Source organism: Bos indicus, chromosome 18 (genome assembly GCF_029378745.1).
Source record: "Bos indicus isolate NIAB-ARS_2022 breed Sahiwal x Tharparkar chromosome 18, NIAB-ARS_B.indTharparkar_mat_pri_1.0, whole genome shotgun sequence".
Classification (NCBI taxonomy): Eukaryota; Metazoa; Chordata; class Mammalia; order Artiodactyla; family Bovidae; genus Bos; species Bos indicus.
Genome location: NC_091777.1, coordinates 57,410,098 through 57,431,710, shown reverse-complemented (window position 1 = coordinate 57,431,710; position 21,613 = coordinate 57,410,098). Strand labels below are relative to the sequence as shown.

General features: G+C 55.1%; 2 protein-coding genes, 2 long non-coding RNA genes and 4 other non-coding genes across 8 annotated transcripts; 6 read left to right on the top strand and 2 right to left on the bottom strand.

Annotated features, from left to right (window-relative positions):
• Nucleotides 1-24: 24 nt before the first annotated feature.
• Nucleotides 25-6,373, top strand: LOC109571919 (Friend virus susceptibility protein 1). The gene is made up of 5 exons (XM_019978445.2): nt 25-127; nt 1,989-2,026; nt 3,447-3,485; nt 4,489-4,529; nt 4,957-6,373. The coding sequence occupies exon 5, from the start codon at nt 5,011-5,013 to the stop codon at nt 5,839-5,841; it is 831 nt and encodes a 276-aa protein (XP_019834004.1). The 5' UTR covers nt 25-127; nt 1,989-2,026; nt 3,447-3,485; nt 4,489-4,529; nt 4,957-5,010; the 3' UTR covers nt 5,842-6,373.
• Nucleotides 1,809-1,899, top strand: LOC139177400 (small nucleolar RNA SNORD88). The gene has a single exon (XR_011561846.1). It is a non-coding gene; the product is annotated as a small nucleolar RNA SNORD88 (small nucleolar RNA).
• On the top strand, nt 3,269-3,359 carry LOC139177399 (small nucleolar RNA SNORD88). Its single transcript, XR_011561845.1, has one exon. It is a non-coding gene; the product is annotated as a small nucleolar RNA SNORD88 (small nucleolar RNA).
• LOC139177401 (small nucleolar RNA SNORD88) lies at nt 4,309-4,402 on the top strand. The gene has a single exon (XR_011561847.1). It is a non-coding gene; the product is annotated as a small nucleolar RNA SNORD88 (small nucleolar RNA).
• Nucleotides 4,795-4,886, top strand: LOC139177398 (small nucleolar RNA SNORD88). The gene has a single exon (XR_011561844.1). It is a non-coding gene; the product is annotated as a small nucleolar RNA SNORD88 (small nucleolar RNA).
• Nucleotides 6,374-8,402: 2,029 nt separating the features above from the next.
• ACP4 (acid phosphatase 4) lies at nt 8,403-13,573 on the bottom strand. Its single transcript, XM_070770230.1, has 11 exons — nt 13,566-13,573; nt 13,230-13,440; nt 13,072-13,158; nt 12,153-12,299; nt 11,749-11,847; nt 11,302-11,397; nt 9,750-9,882; nt 9,587-9,669; nt 9,071-9,213; nt 8,660-8,898; nt 8,403-8,584 (listed from the first exon to the last, which is right to left on the bottom strand). Exons 1-11 carry the CDS (start codon nt 13,571-13,573, stop codon nt 8,469-8,471), a joined length of 1,362 nt encoding a protein of 453 aa, XP_070626331.1. The 3' UTR covers nt 8,403-8,468.
• A 99-nt stretch (nt 13,574-13,672) lies between these two features.
• Nucleotides 13,673-18,856, bottom strand: LOC139177305 (uncharacterized). Its single transcript, XR_011561797.1, has 3 exons — nt 18,603-18,856; nt 17,614-17,986; nt 13,673-17,338 (listed from the first exon to the last, which is right to left on the bottom strand). It is a non-coding gene; the product is annotated as an uncharacterized lncRNA (long non-coding RNA).
• Nucleotide 18,857: 1 nt separating this feature from the next.
• Nucleotides 18,858-19,398, top strand: LOC139177300 (uncharacterized). The gene is made up of 3 exons (XR_011561789.1): nt 18,858-18,988; nt 19,085-19,144; nt 19,267-19,398. It is a non-coding gene; the product is annotated as an uncharacterized lncRNA (long non-coding RNA).
• Nucleotides 19,399-21,613: the final 2,215 nt, after the last annotated feature.

Below are 21,613 nucleotides of genomic sequence, written 5' to 3'. Positions count from 1 at the left end.
CGGCGTCTGTGCTGGACACCTCGGGGCATGGCCCACCTGGCGCCGCGGGGCGGGCCGTGCGAGCGGCGCGCGCAATAAAGCAGAGCGCGCTGCGACTCGCACATGCGTTGCAGAGAGTGAGGTTTGGGTGAGCTTTCCCCTGTGGTTCCTGTTTGCGGGAGGGCGCGCGTTGGGGACTGGGTCACGCGTGTCGTGTGTGCCCGGGGCTGCAGCGGGGCGGGCACGCCGTGGCGGGGACGGTGTCAGGGCTTTCGTAAGCACTCGGCACCCGCACCTCGAGGCGATCCCTGAGTGTTCCCTTCGGGGCGGGCAGTGGCTCGCTCGGAGAGGGTGGTGGCTCCCTGGGGGCGCCCAGCGGGTGGAGGAGGAGTCCTGCTGCCGAAGCGAACGCGGATCCCCCGGGGCTGGCCCTCCTTTGCGCCGCAGTCTGGCTGCGCCGTGTCTGCTGCCCACGTTTCAGGGCTCCGCCATCTTGTCCATTTCTGGAGTTATTTTGCGGGGTGGGGAGATGTGGGGGAGGTGGGGAAGGTAGGTTTATGACAGTCTTTCTGCCTGGAGGTTTTCCACTCCAGTGTTAGCTTACACGTGCTTTCCTTAGGAAATCTGTATTCTGATTTCATGTGGCTGGCGTTTTGTGCGATGTACAACAGAGGCCGCGTGGGAGGTAGAGACAGGACCTCGAGGGTTGCCAAGGAAGGAGTGGGATCTCTTAAGTGAATTACTGGGTTCTCTTAAGTGAATTACTGGGTTGTGTCAGAACCAGAGGGGAGTAATTGTCGGACAAAGCAAAGGGGGCCTTCGTTCACTTTCAGGAGTCATTCTGACACAGTCATTTAAATACCAGTTTTGTGCTCCCTCAGAACATCAGAGTTTTGTTAAGCGTTAGTTCTGGGCTAATGGGGCTTTCTGGATAGCGTTTTCCCAACTCCCGAGCAATACCACACCTCCTCCAAGGAGATTCAGCCCAGGAATAGCTAGCAGATTTTCTGTTTCTCTACCACAAGCCAGCAAGAATCTCCTCCAGCTTTGTTTCTCCTTTTAGAAAACAGTTAATTTTATCCTAACCGTTCCCTTGTCACAAGTGGAAGGCAGTTTCTCATCCATTCATCACTCCTTTGCCACTGTCCCATATATTCCCTTTTCAGGCCTTTTCGTTGTTAAAATCCCCAAACATACAGGGAAATAGACGCTTAACAGTACGTTTCACCATGTTTGCTTTTTGTGTACTTCATGTTTTGGAAATAAATTTCTTATTTCATCCAAAATCGTGAACACAGTGTCTCTCAAATAGCATTTTTTCTATTTAATGACAATGGTGTCATCGTCCTCAATGAGATTAAATCGTTCAGGAGGCCATCTCCTGTCTGCTTTGTGGTCATAGTTCCTGTCATTTCCAAAATGTCTGTCACTGTTTTGTTCAAAACTGGTTGTGTTTTAAGGATCTCTGGTGACTGCTTCTGCTGCTTGTACTTCAAGGTTTCTCTTTGCCTCCTTATACACCGCCCTCCACCCCCTGGACAGTTTCTTCCAAGGGATTTGCATCTTAGTAGTCACTGTTCAGGGTCGGTAGCCAGTAGAGTCAATGCTGGAAATCTGCAAAACTGGGTAAGGGGAGTAGTCAGCAGGTTCTCTCCACGTGGGTTTAGGACAGTCCTTTGTGGACCTGTGACACTGGGGAGGTGAAGGCATCTTGGTGTCACCACAGGGAAGGCTGTGGGCTTTTGTACCCTGTGGAGGACTTTGTGTTTTCCAGTCTCTAGGCACTGGGTGACGGTGAGTGGCCTTGGGACCTGGTTGCAGAGGGACCCGGGCTCCTGTGATGTCCAGCACTGGGCTCTGATTACCCCCTGAGGACGCAGTGCCCCCAGGACCTTTGACACCTGGGGATCTGAGGGGCCTTGGTTTTGATGTTCTCTGGATCCGCCCCCAACCCCCCTCCCCCCCAGACTCTCTTCCCCCGCCCTCACCAAATCCTTCCTGTGTTACAGGTGTGTCTTCAAGCTGAGGGGCCACCCACCCCACCTTGGTAAGAACCCTTGCTCCCAGTCCCTGACCCACCCAGATCTAAACTGTCTCACCCTCATTTGGGGTGACTTTGCATCAAACATCTCTGTGACCTAGTTTATCTGCCAGCAATCATGCAAAGCCCAACTGTCCTGTTCTTGGGCTTAGAGATGTTAGTCAAGTGATTGCTCTCCTGAGCCTCAGTTTCTGTGTCTGTAGAGTGGGTACAATCCATCAGGAGCAGATGGGCCCTAGTCCTCTGCCCAGTTGGGTGGGGGATAGTGATGCCCCCTGCCTTCAAAGGTAGGGTTTGAATATAACAAGGAATATGGACTGCAGAAGGGGAAATATATAGTCTGTACATGGTATCCATGGGGATTGGTTCCAGAGCCCCACAGATATGGAGGGCCCAGTGTAAGTTTTTGGGTTTCAGGGGGAAAGACTAATCCAAAGTCTGATTTTCAGACTCAGCAGAAAAGAAGCAGAAAGGCTGGAAGCACTATCATTGTCACATTGTAGGGTGGTGGTTGTGGGATTTGTAGACAGTGTACCTTTCAGCAGAGTTTAGGCAGCTTCCCATGAATCATGCATATGTAAACTGATACAGTTATCAGGTTTACCCTCAATTTACACAATAGCCACTGTCAAAGAACATGGTTTATCTGGAGACTGTCTCAAAATGTTTCAAGTCTTACAGAGTGTTTCACAATTGTTTCAACAGCTAAATCATCAAATAGGCATGGGTATGTGTGTTACTGGAAAACAAACAACTGTTCCCAGTTCTAGGAGGGTTCCTCCCCCCCCCCCCCTCTATTCAGTGAAGTCTGGGCCTAAATCTGTATTCCCACTAATAAGGTTGACTTGAAATTGATGGAAATAGATTACTTTCTAAATACATACTATGGAGAACTGGAAGTGTAGTCTCTGGGGAGGTTTAGATTCTTGCTGACAAGTACTTGAGGGGGTGAGAAGCTGTGTCCTCTGAAGGGTTAGCTCAGAATGGGGAACATTGGAGCACCTTTTTGGAAGGGCTCTTCTCTTCATCCAAAGTGGTGTGGGCCGAGAGGGAATTTCTGGGGAAGTGTGGAGTTGGGAGGATGCCACTTGGACAGGGATATGTGAAGGGGCTGAGAAGAGGAAGCCCTAAGGGATGTGTAACACCTGTAGATTTATGAGGCAGCAGAACTGGTGAGATGGAAGCGTTTTATTCTGCATCGGCCAGTCTGAGGACGGCGGGATTGGGGTGTGGGGTTTGAGGGCACTGGGACCCCCGTGATGGCCAGCACTGGGCTCTGATCTCCACTGAGGACACGGTGCACCCCGGGACCTTTGACACCCGGGGGTCTGAGGGGGGGTCCCACCTCTGGGGAGAGATGGAGGAGGGGGCGTGGTTGCTCCACACCCCACCAACCTCCAGCTCCCCAACCCCTTACTGTCTGCAGGTGGTTCCTCCAGGAGTTGAGCAGCCTGGCCACCCTTCGGTAAGTAAAGAAGAGACTCCCCTTGTTATTAATACTGTAATAATCATAATCCAATTTACAACGGCATCAATTTGTTAATAAATGTATAGAGTATGGTAATATTAATAAAGATGGATGCTGAGCACTTAGTCTGAGCCAGGCCGCATTTCTAAGCCCCAGAGTCATCCCGCCAATAACCTCATGATTTGAAATAGGTGCGCTTTTGTCACCACTTCACAGCTGAGGCGGAGGCACGTAAAGATCGCGATTTACCCATCCTCGGCTCCTTCTGGCCAGGAGGGGGCTTATTTCTGCAGCCCCCATCCACATTCAGGGGGACCGGGTGGTGGGGGCTTTCTCTGTCACCCCTCTTCCCTACAGTTGAGCATACAGGACCAAGGAGGTGGATTTTGATTCGTGGTTTTGCCACTTTTGACATTAGGGCACCTTCATGATGTGTCTGCAAGGATAGGGCTGGGGCGTGGTGTGTGTGTGTGTGCGCGTGCGTGCGCGTACGTGCTTGTGCGTGCTGTGGGCCGGCCTCCCCTGAGGTCCCAGGCCCCACCCTGCCTGGGCTCGTAGCTAATGCCTCAGCCAGTCCTAGGGATTGCCCAGGAGGTGGCAGAGCTAGGGGGTCCTTGAACAGTCAACCTTTGCAAGTCACCCTGAAAAGTAATGCATGCTCCCTGAATTCCTGTGGCATCCGCTGCAAAGATGGAGGGGTGGTGGTAAGAGGAAGTGGATGCAGGAAGGGCTGGGGTGAGGAACAGGCCAGCCTGGGGTGGGGGGTCGGGGGTTGGTTTGCAGAGAGATGTGCTCACTTGGTGCCGAAGGGGCCGTGTGGGGGACCTCCCATGATGTCTAGCACTGGGCTCTGATCTTCTCTGCAGACGTGGTGCTCCCCTGGGACCTTTGACACCCAGGGGTCTGAGGGTCCCGGGCTCTGGGCAGAGGTGGATAGGGATTGTGATTGCTGCACCCCACCAACCTCCTCTTCCCCACCCCCATGCCTTCCCGTCTGCAGGCAGTTGCTCCAGGAGTCCATCAGTTCCTTCAGCCCTCCCGGTAAGAACAAGTTCTTAGTGGGTTGGCCAATGCCGTAATCGTATCGAACTTACCAAATGTAGAGATAGTGGTGGTGGTGGTGGTATCCGTACAGGCAGATGCTGAGCACTAAACTATGAACCAGGCACAGTGCTAGGCACTGAAGGCATTTAATCTTCACAGTAACCCCATGATGGGGGCACGGTGGGTGGTGTAAGGTATAAGGGGAACAGCTTGGGGTCTGCGGAGATATCCGGTATCCGGGCTCCTGAAGGGGCCGTGCTTGGGGCCCCTGTGATTTCCAGCACTGGGCTCTGATCTCCCGTGAGGACACGGTGCCCCCCCAGGACCTTTGACACCTGGGGATCTGAGGGGCTCCCCCTCTGGGGAGGGGTTGGGGGAGGGTGACTGTTTCCCTGCCCAACGCCCCTCCGTGCCCTTCCCGCAGCTCCAGCGGCCGCGCCCCTCGGCATTCTCGCTGGACCCCGCGCCTGGAGCAGCCATGGCGGGGAGGGGCGACCGCTACTACACGTACACCGAGCTCCTGGCCATCGCGCGGCGCTTCCGGCAGAACCCCAACGAGCTCATGATCAGCTGGATCCTGCGGGTGTATGACCAGGGTGGCCAGGCCCTGTCCCTGAATTCCGGGGAGCTGGCCCTGCTGGGCGACCTGACCGGCGACGCCGTCTTCAACTACCGCTGCAAGGCCCTGCGGGGCGACTGCAAGACGCTGCTGGCCTGGCTGCTGCTGGCCTGGCGCCAGCGCTGGGAGTCCTTCCTGCACTTCGAGGCCACCGAGCTGCCCTTCCGTCCCTGGACCACCATGGAGGAGGGCATCCAGCTGGTACGCGAGCTGGGCATGCTCGACTGGATCTACCGTGAGCCGCCGCTCCCCGAGCCCGCCCGGCTGGCGCCGGAGGACCTGCCCTTCACGCAGGGCCTGCAGCGGCGCCTGCTGACAGCCGCGCCCTCCGAGCTGCGGCTCTCGCTGGTCAGCCTGCTGGTCAAGGGCATGACGGTGCTGGAGGCAGTGATGGAGATCCAGACCATCGCCGACGTGGGCCTGCTCTGGCGCCAGAGCCAGCCGGGCCGCGCCAAGCTCATGCTGGGGCCAAACCCCACGCGCAAGGACCTCATGGGCTGGCTGCTGAGCCACGGCGTGCCCAAGGAACGCGTGGACAAGCAGCCCACCAAGGTCCTCCTGGAGCTGTACATCAAAGAGGCGAAGCGCAGCCGCGGCCACGCCCCCTACGGGCTAGGGGAGGAGCAGCCCCCGCCTCCCCCGTACTCCGACCAGGCATGTGGGGAGGAGCCACCGGTGCGCCACGACTAGGTGCCCCCTGTCCTCGGGACTGGGACCGGGACCTTGTAGGGGAGATGCAGAGCCTTGGCCGGAGTGTCCAAGGAGCCCCAAAGAGGGGTGGTGTCTGTGCCCCCGGCCACCCGTGGGCATCACCGGCCACTGCTGGAGGAAAACAGGTGGCTGGCTCTTGGCAGCTGCTGCTGGATGCAGGGAGAGAATCTGTTACATTTCCAGTCTGTTACACTTTAGCCCAGTGGGCATGGTGGGCTGGGTGTGCCTTCTGCCCCCACCACTCTGCCTCATGGCCCCCAGCCCCACCCCCCAGGCACTACAGGCCAAGTGGGAGACCCTGCCGCCCACACCATGAAAGCACTTTGAAGTTTGTTCCCTTTTTCTTAAAGTTGTTGTTTATTTTGGTTTTTTTTAATGCAATATTTTTTTTACTCTATGATCTTTAGCAGACAACACTTGTTTTTTAGCGGTGCTCGTTTCCCCCTTTGTGAAGGATTGTCTCTTAAAAGACTTTTTTTTTTCTTCTGCAATGACTTTATCTTAAAATGGAGTTTTGTCCTTTGCTCGCCTGCGAAGGGGACGGCCTGTCCCTTCCTGTTTCTCCAGCTGCGTGTGTGGCTGGAGGGTCTGTCACCTCCGCGCGAGGGGCACTGTGGCCAAGAATCCCAGCTTTGTGAGGATGGACAGCCCTAGCAGGTGGTACCACGCATCCATTAAAAAAAAAAAAAAAAAAACCCCGCGTGTCACTCCCTGTGAGCTGTGGTGTTTGGGTGCAGGGGTGAAGCTGGAGCCAGAACCTACCCCTAGTGAGGCCAGGGGTTGGTTACGTGGTCTCCATTGACACCCCTCCCCCACCCCACCCCCAGCTGTCTGCAGAGGAGAGCACCGGGCTCTTGGTAGGCCATGGAGCTGCTCCAGCAGCAGGGTTAGGTGAATCATCTAGAGCTTTCCTTGGGTCTTCTATGGCTCTATGGGGCTTCCCTGGTGGCTCAGTGGTAAAGAATCTCCCTGCCAATAAAGAAGACACGGGCTCCATCCCTGGGTCAGGAACATCCCCCTGGAGGAAGAAATGGCAACCTGATCCAGGAAATCCCATGGACAGTGGAGCCTAGCCGACTACAGTCCATGGGATTGGACATGACTGAGCACTCACACATGGATCCATAAGCAAGAGACTATGTTCCTGTACCCCCTCCACCCCCCAAGACCATGGAGTGCAGACAGCATTCCTAACCCTTCCCTGAGGCCCTGTGACTGTCCTGGAACTCCAGGGGTGATGGTGGCCTGCGTGCTCATGACCCGGGCAACCTGGAGGGCCCAGCTCCCCTGCCCCACGATGCTGGGCGGTGGGTAGTGCCAGGGAGGGTGTACTGGCCCCACTTGGGGCACCGGAGAATTTTCCTGTCTTATCTAGCTGTGAGGACCCAGCTGTTAACCTCAGCCCTTCTTCTCCCATGCCTGGGGTGTCTGGGTCTGTCTGAACACCGAGCCCCCACCCCTGGTCCTCCAACTCTGCCCCATCTAATAGGCACCAAGTGGCGTTACAGAGTGCCCACTGCACACCAGGCTACTTGTACAGTCGGATGGGGTGTCGACACGATGCTGGTGCCCCAGACTCCTACTTGGTGTGTGGGGAAGGCAGAGCCTCCTGGGTTGAGGGGTGACCGAAGCCCCACAAGAGCAGGCCTGGCATCACCCGGTCTAGGACAAGCACCCATGAGCCTGCTGTTCATTAGGTGTGCGGTAGCTTCCCTTGGTTCAGTGCCCGCCCACAAATGAAGCTCCTGATCTGTACCTTCCACTGGTACAAATGGGACCTCAAGGCAGCCACTGGCTACCATACCCGGCAGTGTTCAGGTGGGGTCCCTCCCCCTTCAGATCATTGTAGCCCCTGCTATGCTAGGCAGCCCTCCGGCAATATTACTGTCCCCACCTGCTCTGCTGGTTCCCAGGAGGTTAGTTTCAGGGGTGGGGGAGTTTTTGCATCAAAGGAGGTGGGGCTCAGTTCAGTCGCTTGCGACCTTCAGCTCGCCAGGCTTCCCTGTCCATCACCAACTCCCGGAGCCTGCTCAAACTCATGTCCATGGAGTTGGTGATGCCACCCAACCATCACAGGTGGGGGCACAGAGACCAGTTAACCCAAAGTCACGGCCTCCGGACAAGTCCCAGCAGGCTGGCAGTGGGACCAGGCTTTGAATCTCAGCTCTCCCAGAAGTGTGTAACCCACAGTGGGGGACTGACCCAGAGCACAGGTGATGGCACCTAGAAACGGGTTTCCACACGTACACGCTGTGCTCCCAAGCATGTTTAGAAACGTGCACGGAAACACCCATACAGGTATTGTCCACAGAAGCACAGGACCACGTAAGTATGCACATGAGTGTAAAGTATGTATATACACAAGCACTACACGCATTCGTGCCGGAGTGCACGCGTGGATAGCCGTCCGCGTGCACCTGCACACAGACCCATGCACCCTTCAGCCCACAGTCATCCATAGGGCCACGTGTGGCTTCCATGCCTGGGAGCCCGCCCCCGCGTTCCCCCCGGCGCGCACAGTAAGTCACAGAAGCCAGAGGAGCGGGTGAGCAGAAGTGTTGGGATCCAGGTTCAGTTGTGGGGGAAGGGGTGCCCGGTTTCCTGGCTCACACGGGGCCCCCCCAGGCCCGCAAGCAGCCAGGTCTCCAGGCCAGTAGGCCCAGCCCCATGCTGAGGGCCGCCAGCACGGCCACAGCCCCAGCCAACAGGGGCACCACGGTGGCTGCGGGGAGAACACGGGGGTGTGAGTCTCGAGACCGGCGCCCCCCACTCCCACCCCAGCGCCGAGGGCCGTCACCTGCGGGGGTGGCGGGCTCGTGGGAGCCGTGGCAGGGGATCCCGTGAGCCGGAGGCCGGGCGGGGGCCGTCAGCTGGCGGAATCGGCTTAGTGGGCAGGGGGCTGGGCACCCGGGGAGGCGGAGAGTCAAAGGCAGACCAGCAGAGTCGTTGCGGTAGAAGAGGGAGACGGTGACATTCCTGGAGGAAGAGAGGAGGTACCTTGGTCCGTCCTCGCCTTCCCTGCCGCTGACTTTGAATCTGGAGAAGAGCAATTGGATGGAGCACGGCGTTTCTGACTTCTATCCCTGCCAATACCGTCCCTTTAAACTCCCCCGCCTGTGCCTGGGTCACGCCCTGTACCGGGGTCTCCATCCCTCCTCCTCGCGAGCGTTCTGGCCCCGCCCATTTCCGGGTACCGCCCCTTCCTTACCCTGAGTGGTCGCCGTCTGCGTTGTCGCGGTCTGCGTCGCCCAAGCGCCGCCGGAACTCAAAGCCGAGGCAGGCGGCGTAAGGCGGTGTGTGCCCATCGTAGAGACCCAGGGCCCCCTGGAGGGCCAGGAGAGTGCTGTCGTGCTGCGGGCGGATCCAGGGCTGAGTCGGGGCTCCTCCAGATGGCCCTCGGACCCCTTAGAACAAATCCCGCCCCCCTCAAACCTCCTCAACCCTGGAGGCAGCCCCACCAGTTACAGGTGGTCATTTAATAAATGAGTGGACAGCTCAGCCAAAAAGGCTGTCCTTCCAGAAGAACTGATTTCTTTCCCATCATCATATTGTCACCTCCCTCCTTCCAGATTCCATATCTGGTGATGTGATCTGGGAGTATGGTTTGGAGATATATGTTACTCAAGGCATGAGGCTGAGGTTCCACCAGTCCCCGCTCACCCAAATCCCACCCCCTCCCCATCCCTGTGCCCACATGGCACTGCCTCCCTTCCCAAAGACTTACAGCGGAATACATAACCATCTTGAGTGGCAGCCCCAAGCGCTGCACCCGGGAGAAGTTGGCCAGGATGGCATCTAGCAGGATTCCTGACAGGGCAGGTCAGAGAGTTAAGAACCCTCCAAAGGAAGGCGCCTGGGCCTCCCAGCCGCCCGGCTCCACATCTCACCCCCACTCAGCTGGGCCTTCTCCGCTGCCTGGGGTGGGCCCACGTGAGCTCCGATATCCAAAGCCGAGATCTGAGCTAGTGTCTGCAGGACATCTGGGGAGGCCCAGGATGGTAGGGAAAGACCATGGGCTTGCTGGGGAGAGAGAGAGGGGACAAAGTGGCCGCGATGTCCTGAGTTCTTCATGCTCCCCTTAGACCCACCACGATGACCCCCTCAGCTGCAGTTCACTCTTCCTCCTCCTCTGGAGAAGGCGATGGCACCCCACTCCAGTACTCTTGCCTGGAAAATCCCAGTACCGGAGGAGCCTGGTGGGCTGCAATCCACGGGGTCGTGAAGAGTCAGACACGACTGAACGACTTCCCTTTCACTTTTCACTTTCATGCATTGGAGAAGGAAATGGCAACCCACTCCAGTATTCTTGCCTGGAGAATCCCAGGGACGGGGGAGCCTGGTGGGCTGCCGTCTATGGGGTCACACAGAGTTGGACACGACTGAAGTGACAGCAGGGAAGGGAACCCTCCTCTGACGCCCTCATAGGTGAGGTCTGGTCAGGAACTTACGGTGTGGGTAATGTGCTAAGTTGCTTCAGTTGTGTCCATCTCTTTGCGACCCTATGGACTGTAGCCCACCAGGCTCCTCTGTCAATGGGATTCTCCAGGCAAGAATACTGAAAGGGGTTGCCATGCCCTCTTCCAGGGGATCTTCCCAACCCAGGGATCAAACCTGCATCTCTTACCTCTACTTGCATTGGCAGGCGGTTCTTTACCACTAGCACCACCTAGGATGTCCTTGGTGTGGGTAATAGCGATTATTAATTAACCATAGTAATGACCATTATTCCAGAAGCCCTTATCAGAAACCCCTGGGGCTAGGGCTGTTTCAGAATTCAGACGTTTGGGGGGACTTCCCTGGTGGCCCAGTGGCTAAGACTCTGCACTTGCACTGCAGGGGGTCCAAGTTCCATCCCTGATCAGAGGACTAGATTTCATATGCTACAACTAAGACCTAGTGCAGCCAAATAATTGTTTAATTAAAAAAAATAATTCAGACGTTTGCAATTTCAGAAAGGTCTGGTGGTGAGGGTAGTATTAATATATACCTCGTAACACATTCTGTGGGGGCTGGGGCAGCCGCCTTAGACACACACTTTGCTCTTCCCACCATGCAATTAGGAGCATTCCCATTAAGTGGGTAAGCAAGGACTGCCAGCCTCACGCCTCTTCAGGTCAGCGCCTGGGGCCCAAGCTTTGCCTTCCTGCGCTTTTCCGATTAGGGAACTGGAGGATTGGAACAGCAAACACGTAGACCGAAAACGCCTCACTGTGTGCCAGGCGCTATTTTAAGCGCATCGCGTGAATTAACCCCTTTCGATCCAATCAGCAACCCAAGTTGATACGAATGTCGCCATTGTCGTCGTATAGATGGAGAAATTGAGGCACTAAAGGTTAAGTGACTTGCCTGAGGGAACACAAGTAGTAAGCGGCAACGCTGGGATTGGAACCCAGAGCCCTTAACGACTTATCCGGCTGGGTGAATGGGGCAGGGGCCCACCTGGCAAATCAGAGTGTCCAGGACCTTCCACGCCTTGCGCAGCGGCTCCCCGACCAGCGGCAGCCCCGTGAAGTTCTCCAGGCGAGTCAAGAAGTCCTGCAAGCACCGAACCGGGATGGGTGAGCCTGGCAGACGTCAGCACCCCTAGGGTCCAGCGGTGTTCGGCCGGCCCCGCTGGCCCTGCCCACACGCCCCGCCCCCTTCAGCCTGCCGGCCCCGCCCTGTCCTGTGGGTCCTGCCACCTCCCACTGGCCCCGCCACAACCCGGTCGGCCCCGCCCCCTCAGCCTGCCGGCCCCGCCCTGTCCTGTGGGTCCTGCCACATCCCACTGGCCCCGCCCCATCCCGGTCGGCCCCGCCGCTTCAGCCTGCCGGCCCCGCCCTCTCCGGCCCCGCCCTGTGCTGTGGGTCCCTCCCCATCCTGCCGCATTGGGCCGGCTTGGCTCACCGTCCAGCCCTTCAAGGCGGTCTTGTACTCGGCGGCCTCCGTGGCCTCCCTCAGCAGCTCACGGTATCGGGGACAGCTCCGCGTAGGGAACCTCAGCAGCTGGAGGAGACTGAGGCTCAGAGGGGACAAAAGTGTGACCGGGGCCCGACTGAAGACAGGGAAGTGGGACTGGGGGGGCGTCCTGTCTCCAGTCCACGGTTTCTCCCAGATATGGCTGAGCAGCGAGGGGTGGGCCGCTAGCCCCATCAGGACAACTCAGCCCCAGGGAAGGCTTCCTTGCTGTGGTTCCAGGGAGCCCCCCATCACCCCCATCGGGTCCGAGCCTGGTCTCTGAGCCGCTGGCCCTCTCCATCTGAGTCCCTCTCTCCATCCCTCCCGCCCCCAGGCCAGTCCAGCCCCCTGACCTTGTCCTCAGTGACCGGCACCGTGTGCACAGGGATGGGTCTCCAGGTGGCCTCGGAGCGCCCTGGGGCGGCCTCAGGGAACAGCCCCGCCAGGTTGGCCTGAGCACTCTCCAGTGTCCGGTCAAAGTCTGTGCTGCGAATGTACACCTGGATAGGGGGTGAGAGGACAGGCCAGAAGACCACTGTCGGGGTCAGAGGTCAACTACAGTAGCAAACCAAAAGCTTCAGATTCAGCTCAGGGTCGAAGGTCAGGTGTTAGGGGTCAAAACTCAGGGCAGGTTCAAGGACCTGGCCTTCAACATTAGAAGTTGGTATCAAGGGTCAGAGGTTAATGTCAAGAGCAGTTGAGGTGGGAAGTTGGATGGACACTGAGGATTAAGGGGATCAGTTGAGCCAATGAAAGTCAGAAAGGAAGATCAGAGTCACTGAAGGTGGAAAGTTAGAGGTCAAGAGAGGAGGGCAGGTTGGAGGTCATGAGATCATGTCAGCAGGAATGATCCTATGGTCATCTGTCAGGAGACAGAGGAAGATATAGAAAAGTCAGATTTGATGAAGGGTAGAGGTCAAAGGTTGGAGTCAGAGAGCAGGTAGAATCAATGAAGGCCAAAGACAGAATCAATCAAGTTTCGAAGTCAGAGGGCCTGGCTGGAGTCAGTGAGAGTCAGAACACAGAGGTGGAGATCTGAAAATAAAAGTCAGAGTTGATGGAGGTCAGAGGTCAAGATGTGACTCAGGTTGAGATAGAGTCAGGGGTCAGTATGGGTTAGTTGATGGTTCCGGGGGTCAGAGATCAGACCTAAGGTTCAGGTCAGGTGGATGGGGGTCAAGGGCCAGAGATGGAGGCCCAGGGAGGCACTGGAGTCAGTGGAGGTCAGAGGTGAGAGGTCATGAGGTAGGCTGAAGGTCAGCATGGCTGTACCTCTTCCCGCCGGTACTCGGGGCTCAGAAAGTCCTCGTAGCGGCTCCTCAGGAAGCGGCCCAGCTCCAGCTGCTGGCGGACCCCCTCCTGGGGACAGAGCCGGTTCAGCGGACCCCTCCCCACCCCACCCCACCCCAGACTCCATCTGAGTGTCTCACCTCGGTCAGCTGGCCCAGGCCACGTGGCCACAGGGTGGATGCAACCTCCTTGTGCGGGTCAGTGGGGTAGGAGGCCAGTGGGGCCCGGTCGCCATGGCGGAACACCTGGGGAGGGGACCAGGTCAGGGCCAGGCTGGGGGACGTGAGGGGCTGGGACGGGGCAGGGGGCACCTCACCACCGCCACGAAGACCAGGGGTCCTTCCGTCAGGGCTGGGGGCAGCAGTAGCAACAGCAGCAGCAGGAGAGGTCCGGCGGGGTGGCCCCGAAACCCTGGCCCGGCCATCTCCACACAGCCAGACGCTGAGCTCAGCGCACTGTCTGCACCGCAGCCCCACCTGCTCATTACCCCCGCCCCAGCACCCCCCCACCAGAAGAGCAGGTCCCAGCACGCCTCCCCCTGGATCCAGAACCCCCGATCCCCCAGGGCCTCTGTCAGCCATGGATTCACCGGGGATGTGTCCGTTTAATCTTTCCCGCAACCCCAGGAGATGTTGATCTGATTGCCTCTGTCTCCGTGGTGTGGATGGGGAAACTGAGGCACCGTCAGGGTAGGCAGTCTGCCTGAGGGAACACAGCTAGTGAGTGGCAGAGCTGGGATCTGAACCTAGTGCCCTGAGAGTGGGTGCAGAGGGAGGGAGACCCCCACCCCTGCCCCACATTCTAGACCCTGCCTTCTCCTTGCTCCCTGCTCTGCCTGCCACGTCTGTTCTTTGAGGTTCTCTTGAACTTCTTGGTGATTTCATCTTCTTTCAGTGCCACTCACAGCTGGCCAAAGCCAGCATGGCCCAGAGGCTGAACACCCATACCCTGGAGCTGAGACAGGTTGGGTTCAAACCCCAGCTTTGCCACATATAAAGCTGTGTGATTTGGGGCAAGTTACTGCCCCTGTCTCTGCCTTTGTTTTCTCATTCATAAAATGGGGACAAACATGGTCTGTACCTCAGAGAGGTTCTTTGAGAATTGACAAGTTCTAATAGATTGGGAGTCCTACTAGCTCAGTGGTAATCTGCCTACCAATGCAGGAAATGTAGGAGACGCAGATTTGATCCCTAGGTCGGGAAGATCCCCCCGAGGAAGAAATGGCAACCCACTCTAGTATGCTTGCCTGAAAAATCCCATGGACAGAGGAGCTTGGCAGGCTACAGTCCATGGGGGTCAAGCATGCACGCAATGCAATGCAATATATTCGGCACTTAATCCAAGGGTTTGCAGAGTAACTACTCAATAGTGTCAGTGATTTATTGCTGTGTAACAGATCACTGTAAAACATAATGAGGACTTCCCTTGTGGTGCAGTGGATAAGAATCTGCCCTCCAATGCAGGGACACAGCTTCCAGCTTCGATCCCTGGTCTGGGAAGATTCCACATGCCCTGGAGCAACTAAGCCTGTGCGCCAAGGAACTAGATCCCCGCACGCCACAGCTAAAGATCCTGCGTACGGCAACTAAGACCTGGCGCAGCCAAATAAATGAAGGAGACCACAGAGAGCTCCCTGGTCTCTCCCATCACAAGAGGAGACATTAAGTAACTGGCCATCTGTGAACCAAGAAGCCAGCTCTCACCAGACACTGAATCTGCCAGGACCTTGATCTCTGGATCTCCAGCTTCCAGAACTACGAGAAAGAGATTTGTGTTGTTTAGAAGCCACCTCATCTATGGTATTCTGTTGCTGCTACTGCTAAGTCGCTTCAGTCGTGTCCGACTCTGTGCGACCCCATAGACGGCAGCCCACCAGGCTCCCCCGTCCCTGGGATTCTCCAGGCAAGAATACTGGAGTGGGTTGCCATTTCCTTCTCCAATGCAGGAAAGTGAAAAGTGAAAGTGAAGTCACTTAGTCGTGCCCGACCCTCAGCGACCCCATGGACTGCAGCCTACCAGGCTCCGCCGTCCATGGGATTTTCCAGGCAAGAGTACTGGAGTGGGGTACCATTGCCTTCTCTAACAGAATGGTATTCTGTTAGAGTGGCTCAGATGGATTAAGACAAGCCCCAACTCAAGATCCTTAAGGTAATCATTGCTGCAAAGTCCCTTAAGCCATGTGGGGGTTCTGGGGGTTGGGGTGTGGGCAGTTTGGGGTTATGACTCAGCCCACCACACAAGTAAATAAGGGGTGGCCCGCTCCACCCCTCTGACCCACTTTCTGCCCTTCTCCTCCCTGTTCCATACCTTTAAGAAAGCCATCTGTCTTCAGCACCATCCTGGCCCCTCTACTCTCTGGGTCCCCTTTGGGGTCAGCCAGTGAGGGGAGCAGGAGCTCTGAGGGTGGTGCTGGCTGTAACACAGCTTTCTTAGGGGAGGACCCTGTCCTTTGAGGGTCTGGTGACATGGATCTCACCCGTTGAAGCCTATGGTGCATGTGCTAAGTCGCTTCAGTTGTGTCCAACTCTTTGCAACCCTATGAACTGTAGCCCACCAGGCTCCTCTGTCCATGGGGATTCTCCAGGCAAGAATACTGGAGTGGGTTGCCATGCCCTCCTCCAGGGGATCTTCCTGACCCAGGGATTGAACCCATGTTTCCTATGGCTCCTGCATTGCAGGTGGATCCTTTACAGCTGAGCCACCGGGGAAGCCCCCCTTGATGCCTAGGCGTGTGTATTGATTCACTAGGGCTGCCGTAACAAACGACCGCAAAAGGGCTGGTTTAGGCACCTGAAATTAATTAATTTTTAAAAAATATTTGTCCGTTTATATGGCTGTGTTGCATCTTAGCTGCAGTGTGGGCTTCTCCGTAGTTGTGGAGTGCAGGTTTAGTTGTCTTGAGCTTGTGGGATCTTAGTTCCCTGACCAGGGATCAATGCAGAGTCCCCTGCATTGGAAGGCAGATTCTTAACCACTGGACCACAGAAATTTATTGTCTCACAGTTCTGGAGGCCAGGAGTCTGAAATCAAGGTGTCAGCAGGAAGTTGGTCCCTCCTGGGAGGAAGGATAGGTTCCCAGGCTCTCCCTAGCTTCTGCGGTCACTGACGGTCCCTGGCTTTCAGGAGCATCACTCCAGTCTCTGTCAAAACGTGGGCCTCTCCATGTGTGTCTGTCTCTGGGTCTCTTCTCTTCTAAGGACACTGGCTATGACCTGATCTTAACTGGATTTACATCTGCAAAGACCCTATTTTGAAATGAAGTCACTTTCACAGGTACCAGGGGAGAGGACTTGAACTGACCTTTGGGGTGGGGGGATTCAGTTCAATTCCTACCAGGTGGCAACAGCTCCCTGATTTTTCTAAGCCCAGCACTGTACCATCCTGCCAGCTGTGAACATGAGCCCTGCATTAAACCTTTTTGAACTGCACCTGCCACTTTCTGCTGCAACACTGAGACAGAACATCCTTCCAGATTTTTCAACACATATATATTTTTTAAATGTTATTTATTTGCTGTGCCGAGCTGTATGCAAGATCTTAGTTCCCCGACCAGGGATCGAACCTGTGTCTCCTGCATTGGGAGCGCAGAGTCTCACCTGCTTTGGGAGCACGATCTTAACCACTGGACCACCAGGGAAGTTCCAACACACATTTTAAAAATATCTGTGTGCTTTTTACTGAAATGAGATCCTGCAATTTTGTAATGACCTCCTACTTTCCACGTCAACAGTACTTTCACCTCATCCAATAGCCACTCAGAGGACCCACATGTCTTCCCAAATATCATGTACAGCTGATATATCCAAGCCAGAACCCAGTTCAAAATCACCCATCGAACCTGGTCATGTGTCTCTTACGGATTTGCTCAAGTAGAGGAAGCCCATGTGCCTTGGGTTTTTTTCTTTTGTTTTGTTTGGGGACACAGACTTCTTGGAGAGACCCTGCCAGTTTCCCCGTTGAATGTCTTACCTTCTTGGTAAGGTATCATTTCACAGCCGATTCTTGTCATTTCCAGGTTTTAGGTTGTATAAATCCACTGGAAACTCTAGATTAGCAAGTACTGAATCATTGCTTCTAGGAGTGTATGTGTATATCACATAGCTTATAATTTTAAATCCAGAAAGGTACTCATCTGGGCCTTCCCTGGCAGTCCACTGGTTAAGAAGCCACACTTTCACTGCAGGGGTCATGGGTTCGATCCCTGGTTGGGAAAAGAAAGATCCTGTATGCAGAGCATTGTGGCCAAAAACTAGAAAAAAAAAAAAAGCAAATATAAAAAACTATTCAGCCAGGTAGATGCCTTTTTTTTTTTTTTTTGCTTTTACTTTTTTTTTTTTTTTTTACAAACTAGAAAATTTGCCTAAGGCCACCCCACTCCCAAGTGCCAGAGCTGGAATTCAAACCCATCCCATTGGCCCCCAGAGCAGGAGTTCCTCCCTAGCCCCGCCCTCCCCCTTCCTCCTGTCTCCAGCCTCCGGGCTGCTCTCTGCTCACAGCTGAAACAGGAAAACAGAGAACTATCACCTCTATCAGCCACAGCTGGGAATGTGCATGTCCTCAGTCTCAAACTGTAGCCACTCTGTGTAGAGATGGAACCGTGGATAACGAGGGCTGACTGCACTGGTATCTCTGTCCTCCGTATCTCTCCTAACCTCAAAATTAGTCCTGAAGGGTGGACCCAAAGAGATTCAGATGTCTACAGACATCACCTGCTGAGAAGGAGGGCTGGTGGAGTGAACAACAGGGACCACCGGAGGGCCGTGGGAGTCCCAGGCGCATCACAGAGCCCTTGGCCCAGAGATGGGGAAGTTGTTACCGGCGCCGATTTCTACCTTCGTAACTGGTGCTCCATGAGATGAAAAGATGGTTGCTCCTTGGAAGGAAAGCTATGACCAGCCTATACAGCATATTAAAAAGAAGAGACATCACCTAGACAACAATGTTCTGTATAGTCAAAGCTGTGGTTTTTCTAGTAGTCATGTATGGATGGGAGAGTTGGACCATAAAGTAGGCTGAGCACTGAAAAAGTGATGCTTTTAAACTGTGGTGTTGGAGAAGACTCTTGAGAGTCCCTTGGACAGCAAGAAGATCAAACCAGTCCATCCTAAAGGAAATCAACCCTGAATTGGAAGGACTGATGCTGAAGCTGAAGCTCCAGTATGCTGGCTACCTGATGCAAAGAACTGACTCATTGGAAAAGACCCTGAGGCTGGGAAAGATTGAGGGCAGGAGAGGAAGGGGGTGACAGAAGATGAGATGGTTGGATGGCATCACCAACTCAATGAGCATGAGTTTGAGCAAGCTCCAGGAGATGGTGAAGGACAGGGAGGCCTGGTGTGCTGCAGTCCATGGGGTCACAAAGAGTCGGACACGACCGATAGACTGAACAACTGCTGCTCCCACCCCCAAAACTGGTGATGGGGCTCTGGAAGGCTCAGCTCCCCCACTGCTGTGTCTCTCAAGCTTTCGTCTGGTGGACACCATCGGAGGAAATTTTGCCTGGGCCACCTCACCTGCTCTGGCCTGCAGCCTCCTCCTGCTCCTGCTCCTGCTCCGGGATGTTTCTGCCACTTAGAGCTGATCCTGTTCTTCCCCTGCTTGTGGCCCTCCCGCGGCTCCCCAGCGCCCTCTGGGGTCGTAGGTCTGGCTTCTCTCATCTCAGATATTCCCGTCTCAGAGTTCAGATGCTCCCTGTATCCAAGTGCCCATCTACCCCAAAGCCTCCGGGGCGAGGTCCCTTCTACCCAGAATGCCCTTCTCCGGTCACCATGGCCACCATTCTGGTCTCCCCTCAGGGTTCCGCCCGCTGGTCTTCTCTGTCTGGCTCAGAGGATCAGGAAAGGGAGAGGGAGGCCAAGAAACCCAGAGTCTGGAAATCATGGCCATGAACTTTCAGGAAGTGAGAAGGGGCCCAGTGGGCGGGAGGGCGGTGCCCCAGGGCAGGGGTGGGGGTGAAGGGAAGGGATAGGTCCTGACCTCTGACTCCTCCACCCAGAATGTGACCCTGGCCATGGCCGTATTCACCATCCTTGCTTCCATCTACTTCTTCAACAAGGTGAGTGGGAAGGGGGTGGAGGTGGCAGGCTAGATCTCGGTCGCTTCAGCCTCTGTGTTATCATCTTGGTCTCTCTTCCCTTCCTGTTTCTGTGGATCTCTCTGTCTCTTTTCCTCTTGTAGGCTCAGCAATGAGAAGATAGAGCACCACCTAACCCAAGAGTCCTGCCTCTGTCCCGACCATGACTCTGCCTCTGAGACCAAATAAATGTGACTGAGTCAGCACACCCTGTTCCACCTCATCAGGCCAGCAGGCACACCGCCTCCAGCCAGCTCTGTCTGAGGTCCAGGCTTCTGGGTCAGAGAGAGGAAGCCTGGATTCCTGGGTCTGGGGAAGTTGGGGACTAGCAAGATAGACTCTCAGATTTGAGGCTAGGGTCCAGTCATGGAGCTGAGTTTTGAAGGATGAGTAGGAGTCTGTCAGAGTTTAGAAGGGGAAAAGACATTCCAACTTGTGTGCAAGAGCACAGAGAGGAGAAATAACAGGGCTGATTCCCCACCTGGTACCAACACAGACTGCTCTGTACTTCAGATTTATTTCTTCTCTCTGAGCCTTGGTTTCCTCCTTGGACTCAAAAAGGCCGTAGCAAGGACAACCTGACATGAAAGATGTGAATGGAATTTGCAAGCTACGGAGGGTCTGTAGTGGTCATCTTCACTGTCACATTGTATCAGCACATCTTTCTCTTAGCAAACTCCTATTCAGCCTTCAATGCCCACTGTAAATGCCCCTTACTATAAAAGTATCCAGACCTCCAAACACATAGTCAGTTACCCCCTCCGTCACTAACTGCCTCCTCCCCACTCCCTGTCTCCATCCCCAGTAGGTGGAATGCCCTGGGTGACACGCTAGCCTTTAGTTGACCTTTATTTATTTTTTTCATCAGATAAACATTTCATTTCAATTCAAGATTTGAAAAGGAGACTTCTGAGCAGAGTGACTGAACATCCTGGGTTTCCCAGGGAAGGCCTAGCAAATTCTAATTAGAAATTGATTTATAGTCTTACTACAATTTTGGCTTGCGGAATGCAAACACTTTGGGCCAGTTATTCCAGTATAATTGCGAATCGTATCCTCTTTATTTCTTCTTTTTTATTTATTTATTTTTAGCTGTGCTGGGTCTTCATTGCTTTGAGGACTTTTCTTTAGTTGCAGCGAGCAGGGGCTCCTCTCTAGTTGTGGTGTGCAGGCTTCTCGTTGCTGCCGCTTCTCGTTGCAGGGCACAGGCTCTAGGGCTCATGGGCTTCTGTAGTTGCAGCAAGTGGGCAACTAATAGTTGGGTGCACAGGTTTAGTTGCTCCGCAGCATGTGGGATCTTCCAGGACTGGGAGTTGAACCCACATCTCCTGCACTGGCAGGCGGATTCTTTACCACTGAGCCATCAGGGAAGCCCCTTTCTTTAATTCTTGAAAGTGTCCTGATTTAAAAGGTAGTCTTACTTACAGAGGGGCTGGCTTCCCAGGTGGCACTAGTGGTAAAGAACCTGCCTGCCAGTGCAGGAGACTTAAGAGGACATGGGTTCGATCCCTGGGTCGGGAAGATCCCCTGGAGGAGGGCATGGCAACCCACTTCAGTAATCTTGCCTGGAGAATCCCATAGCCAGAGGAGCCTGGCAGGCTACAGTCTATAGGGTCCCAAAGAGTCCAACACAACAGAAGCGACTCAGCACACAGCACTTACAGGAGACCTTGTTTGCCAAATGACCACACGAGGGCGGTGTTGGACCATGTTCCCAGCCAGAACTTGGTCCCCTGGTTCTAGTAGGGAAGTTAGTTGATTTCTGCAAAACCGGAATTCTGTGACCTGGGAGGGGAAGCCTTCCTTGAGGCTTCCTCTCTCCCTGGACCTTAGCCCTGCCCCCCATCTCGCTCCTCCAGTCCTCCCAGCGGTCCTTCTACAAGCAGAGCTGACCTGTCCCTCCCTGCGCACAGTCCCTCCCCTGGGGATAGCTGTCCCAGCCCAGGAGACTGGCATCGCAGCAAGGTGTATCTAACCTGACAGCCCTCCAGGCTTTCTTTTTAAAGTCTCACCCAGTTCCCACGCCCCCTCTGTAGCACACCCTTGCCCAGCTGCTAAGTTGTGTCTGACTCTTTTGTGACTCCATGGACTGCAGCCTTCCAGGCTTCTCCATACATGGGATTTTTCAGGCAAGATTACTGAAGTGGGTTGCCATTTCCTTCTCAAGGGGATCTTCCCGCACCAAGGATCGAATCCAGGTCTCCTCGAGTGTGTCTCCTCTATTGGGAGGCAAATTCCATAAGTAACTGAGATGGTTTAAAAAAAAAAAAAAAGAAAAACACACCCCAGGGCCATTGCACATGCTGTGCTCCCAGCCTGGAGCATCCACCTCTATTTTGTGTCAGTTCCACCTGAAAGCCTTCCTAAAACCCCTCCCGATCAGAATCAGGCTCCCTACCCCTCACACCTTCCCCGCTCCTCACCCTTCTCTGCAGTGACTGGGAGCCTGAG

Bases quoted from the DNA above. Each gene is read 5' to 3' on its own strand.
- LOC109571919 (XM_019978445.2), top strand. From the start codon at position 5,011: ATGGCGGGGAGGGGCGACCGCTACTACACGTACACCGAGCTCCTGGCC.
- ACP4 (XM_070770230.1), bottom strand. The intron at 9,670-9,749 runs GTGAGATGTGGA...CTGCCCTGTCAG, and splicing joins GAAGGCCCAGCTGAGTGGGG to GAATCCTGCTAGATGCCATC. The intron at 9,214-9,586 runs GTAAGTCTTTGG...ATCCGCCCGCAG, and splicing joins AGATGGTTATGTATTCCGCT to CACGACAGCACTCTCCTGGC.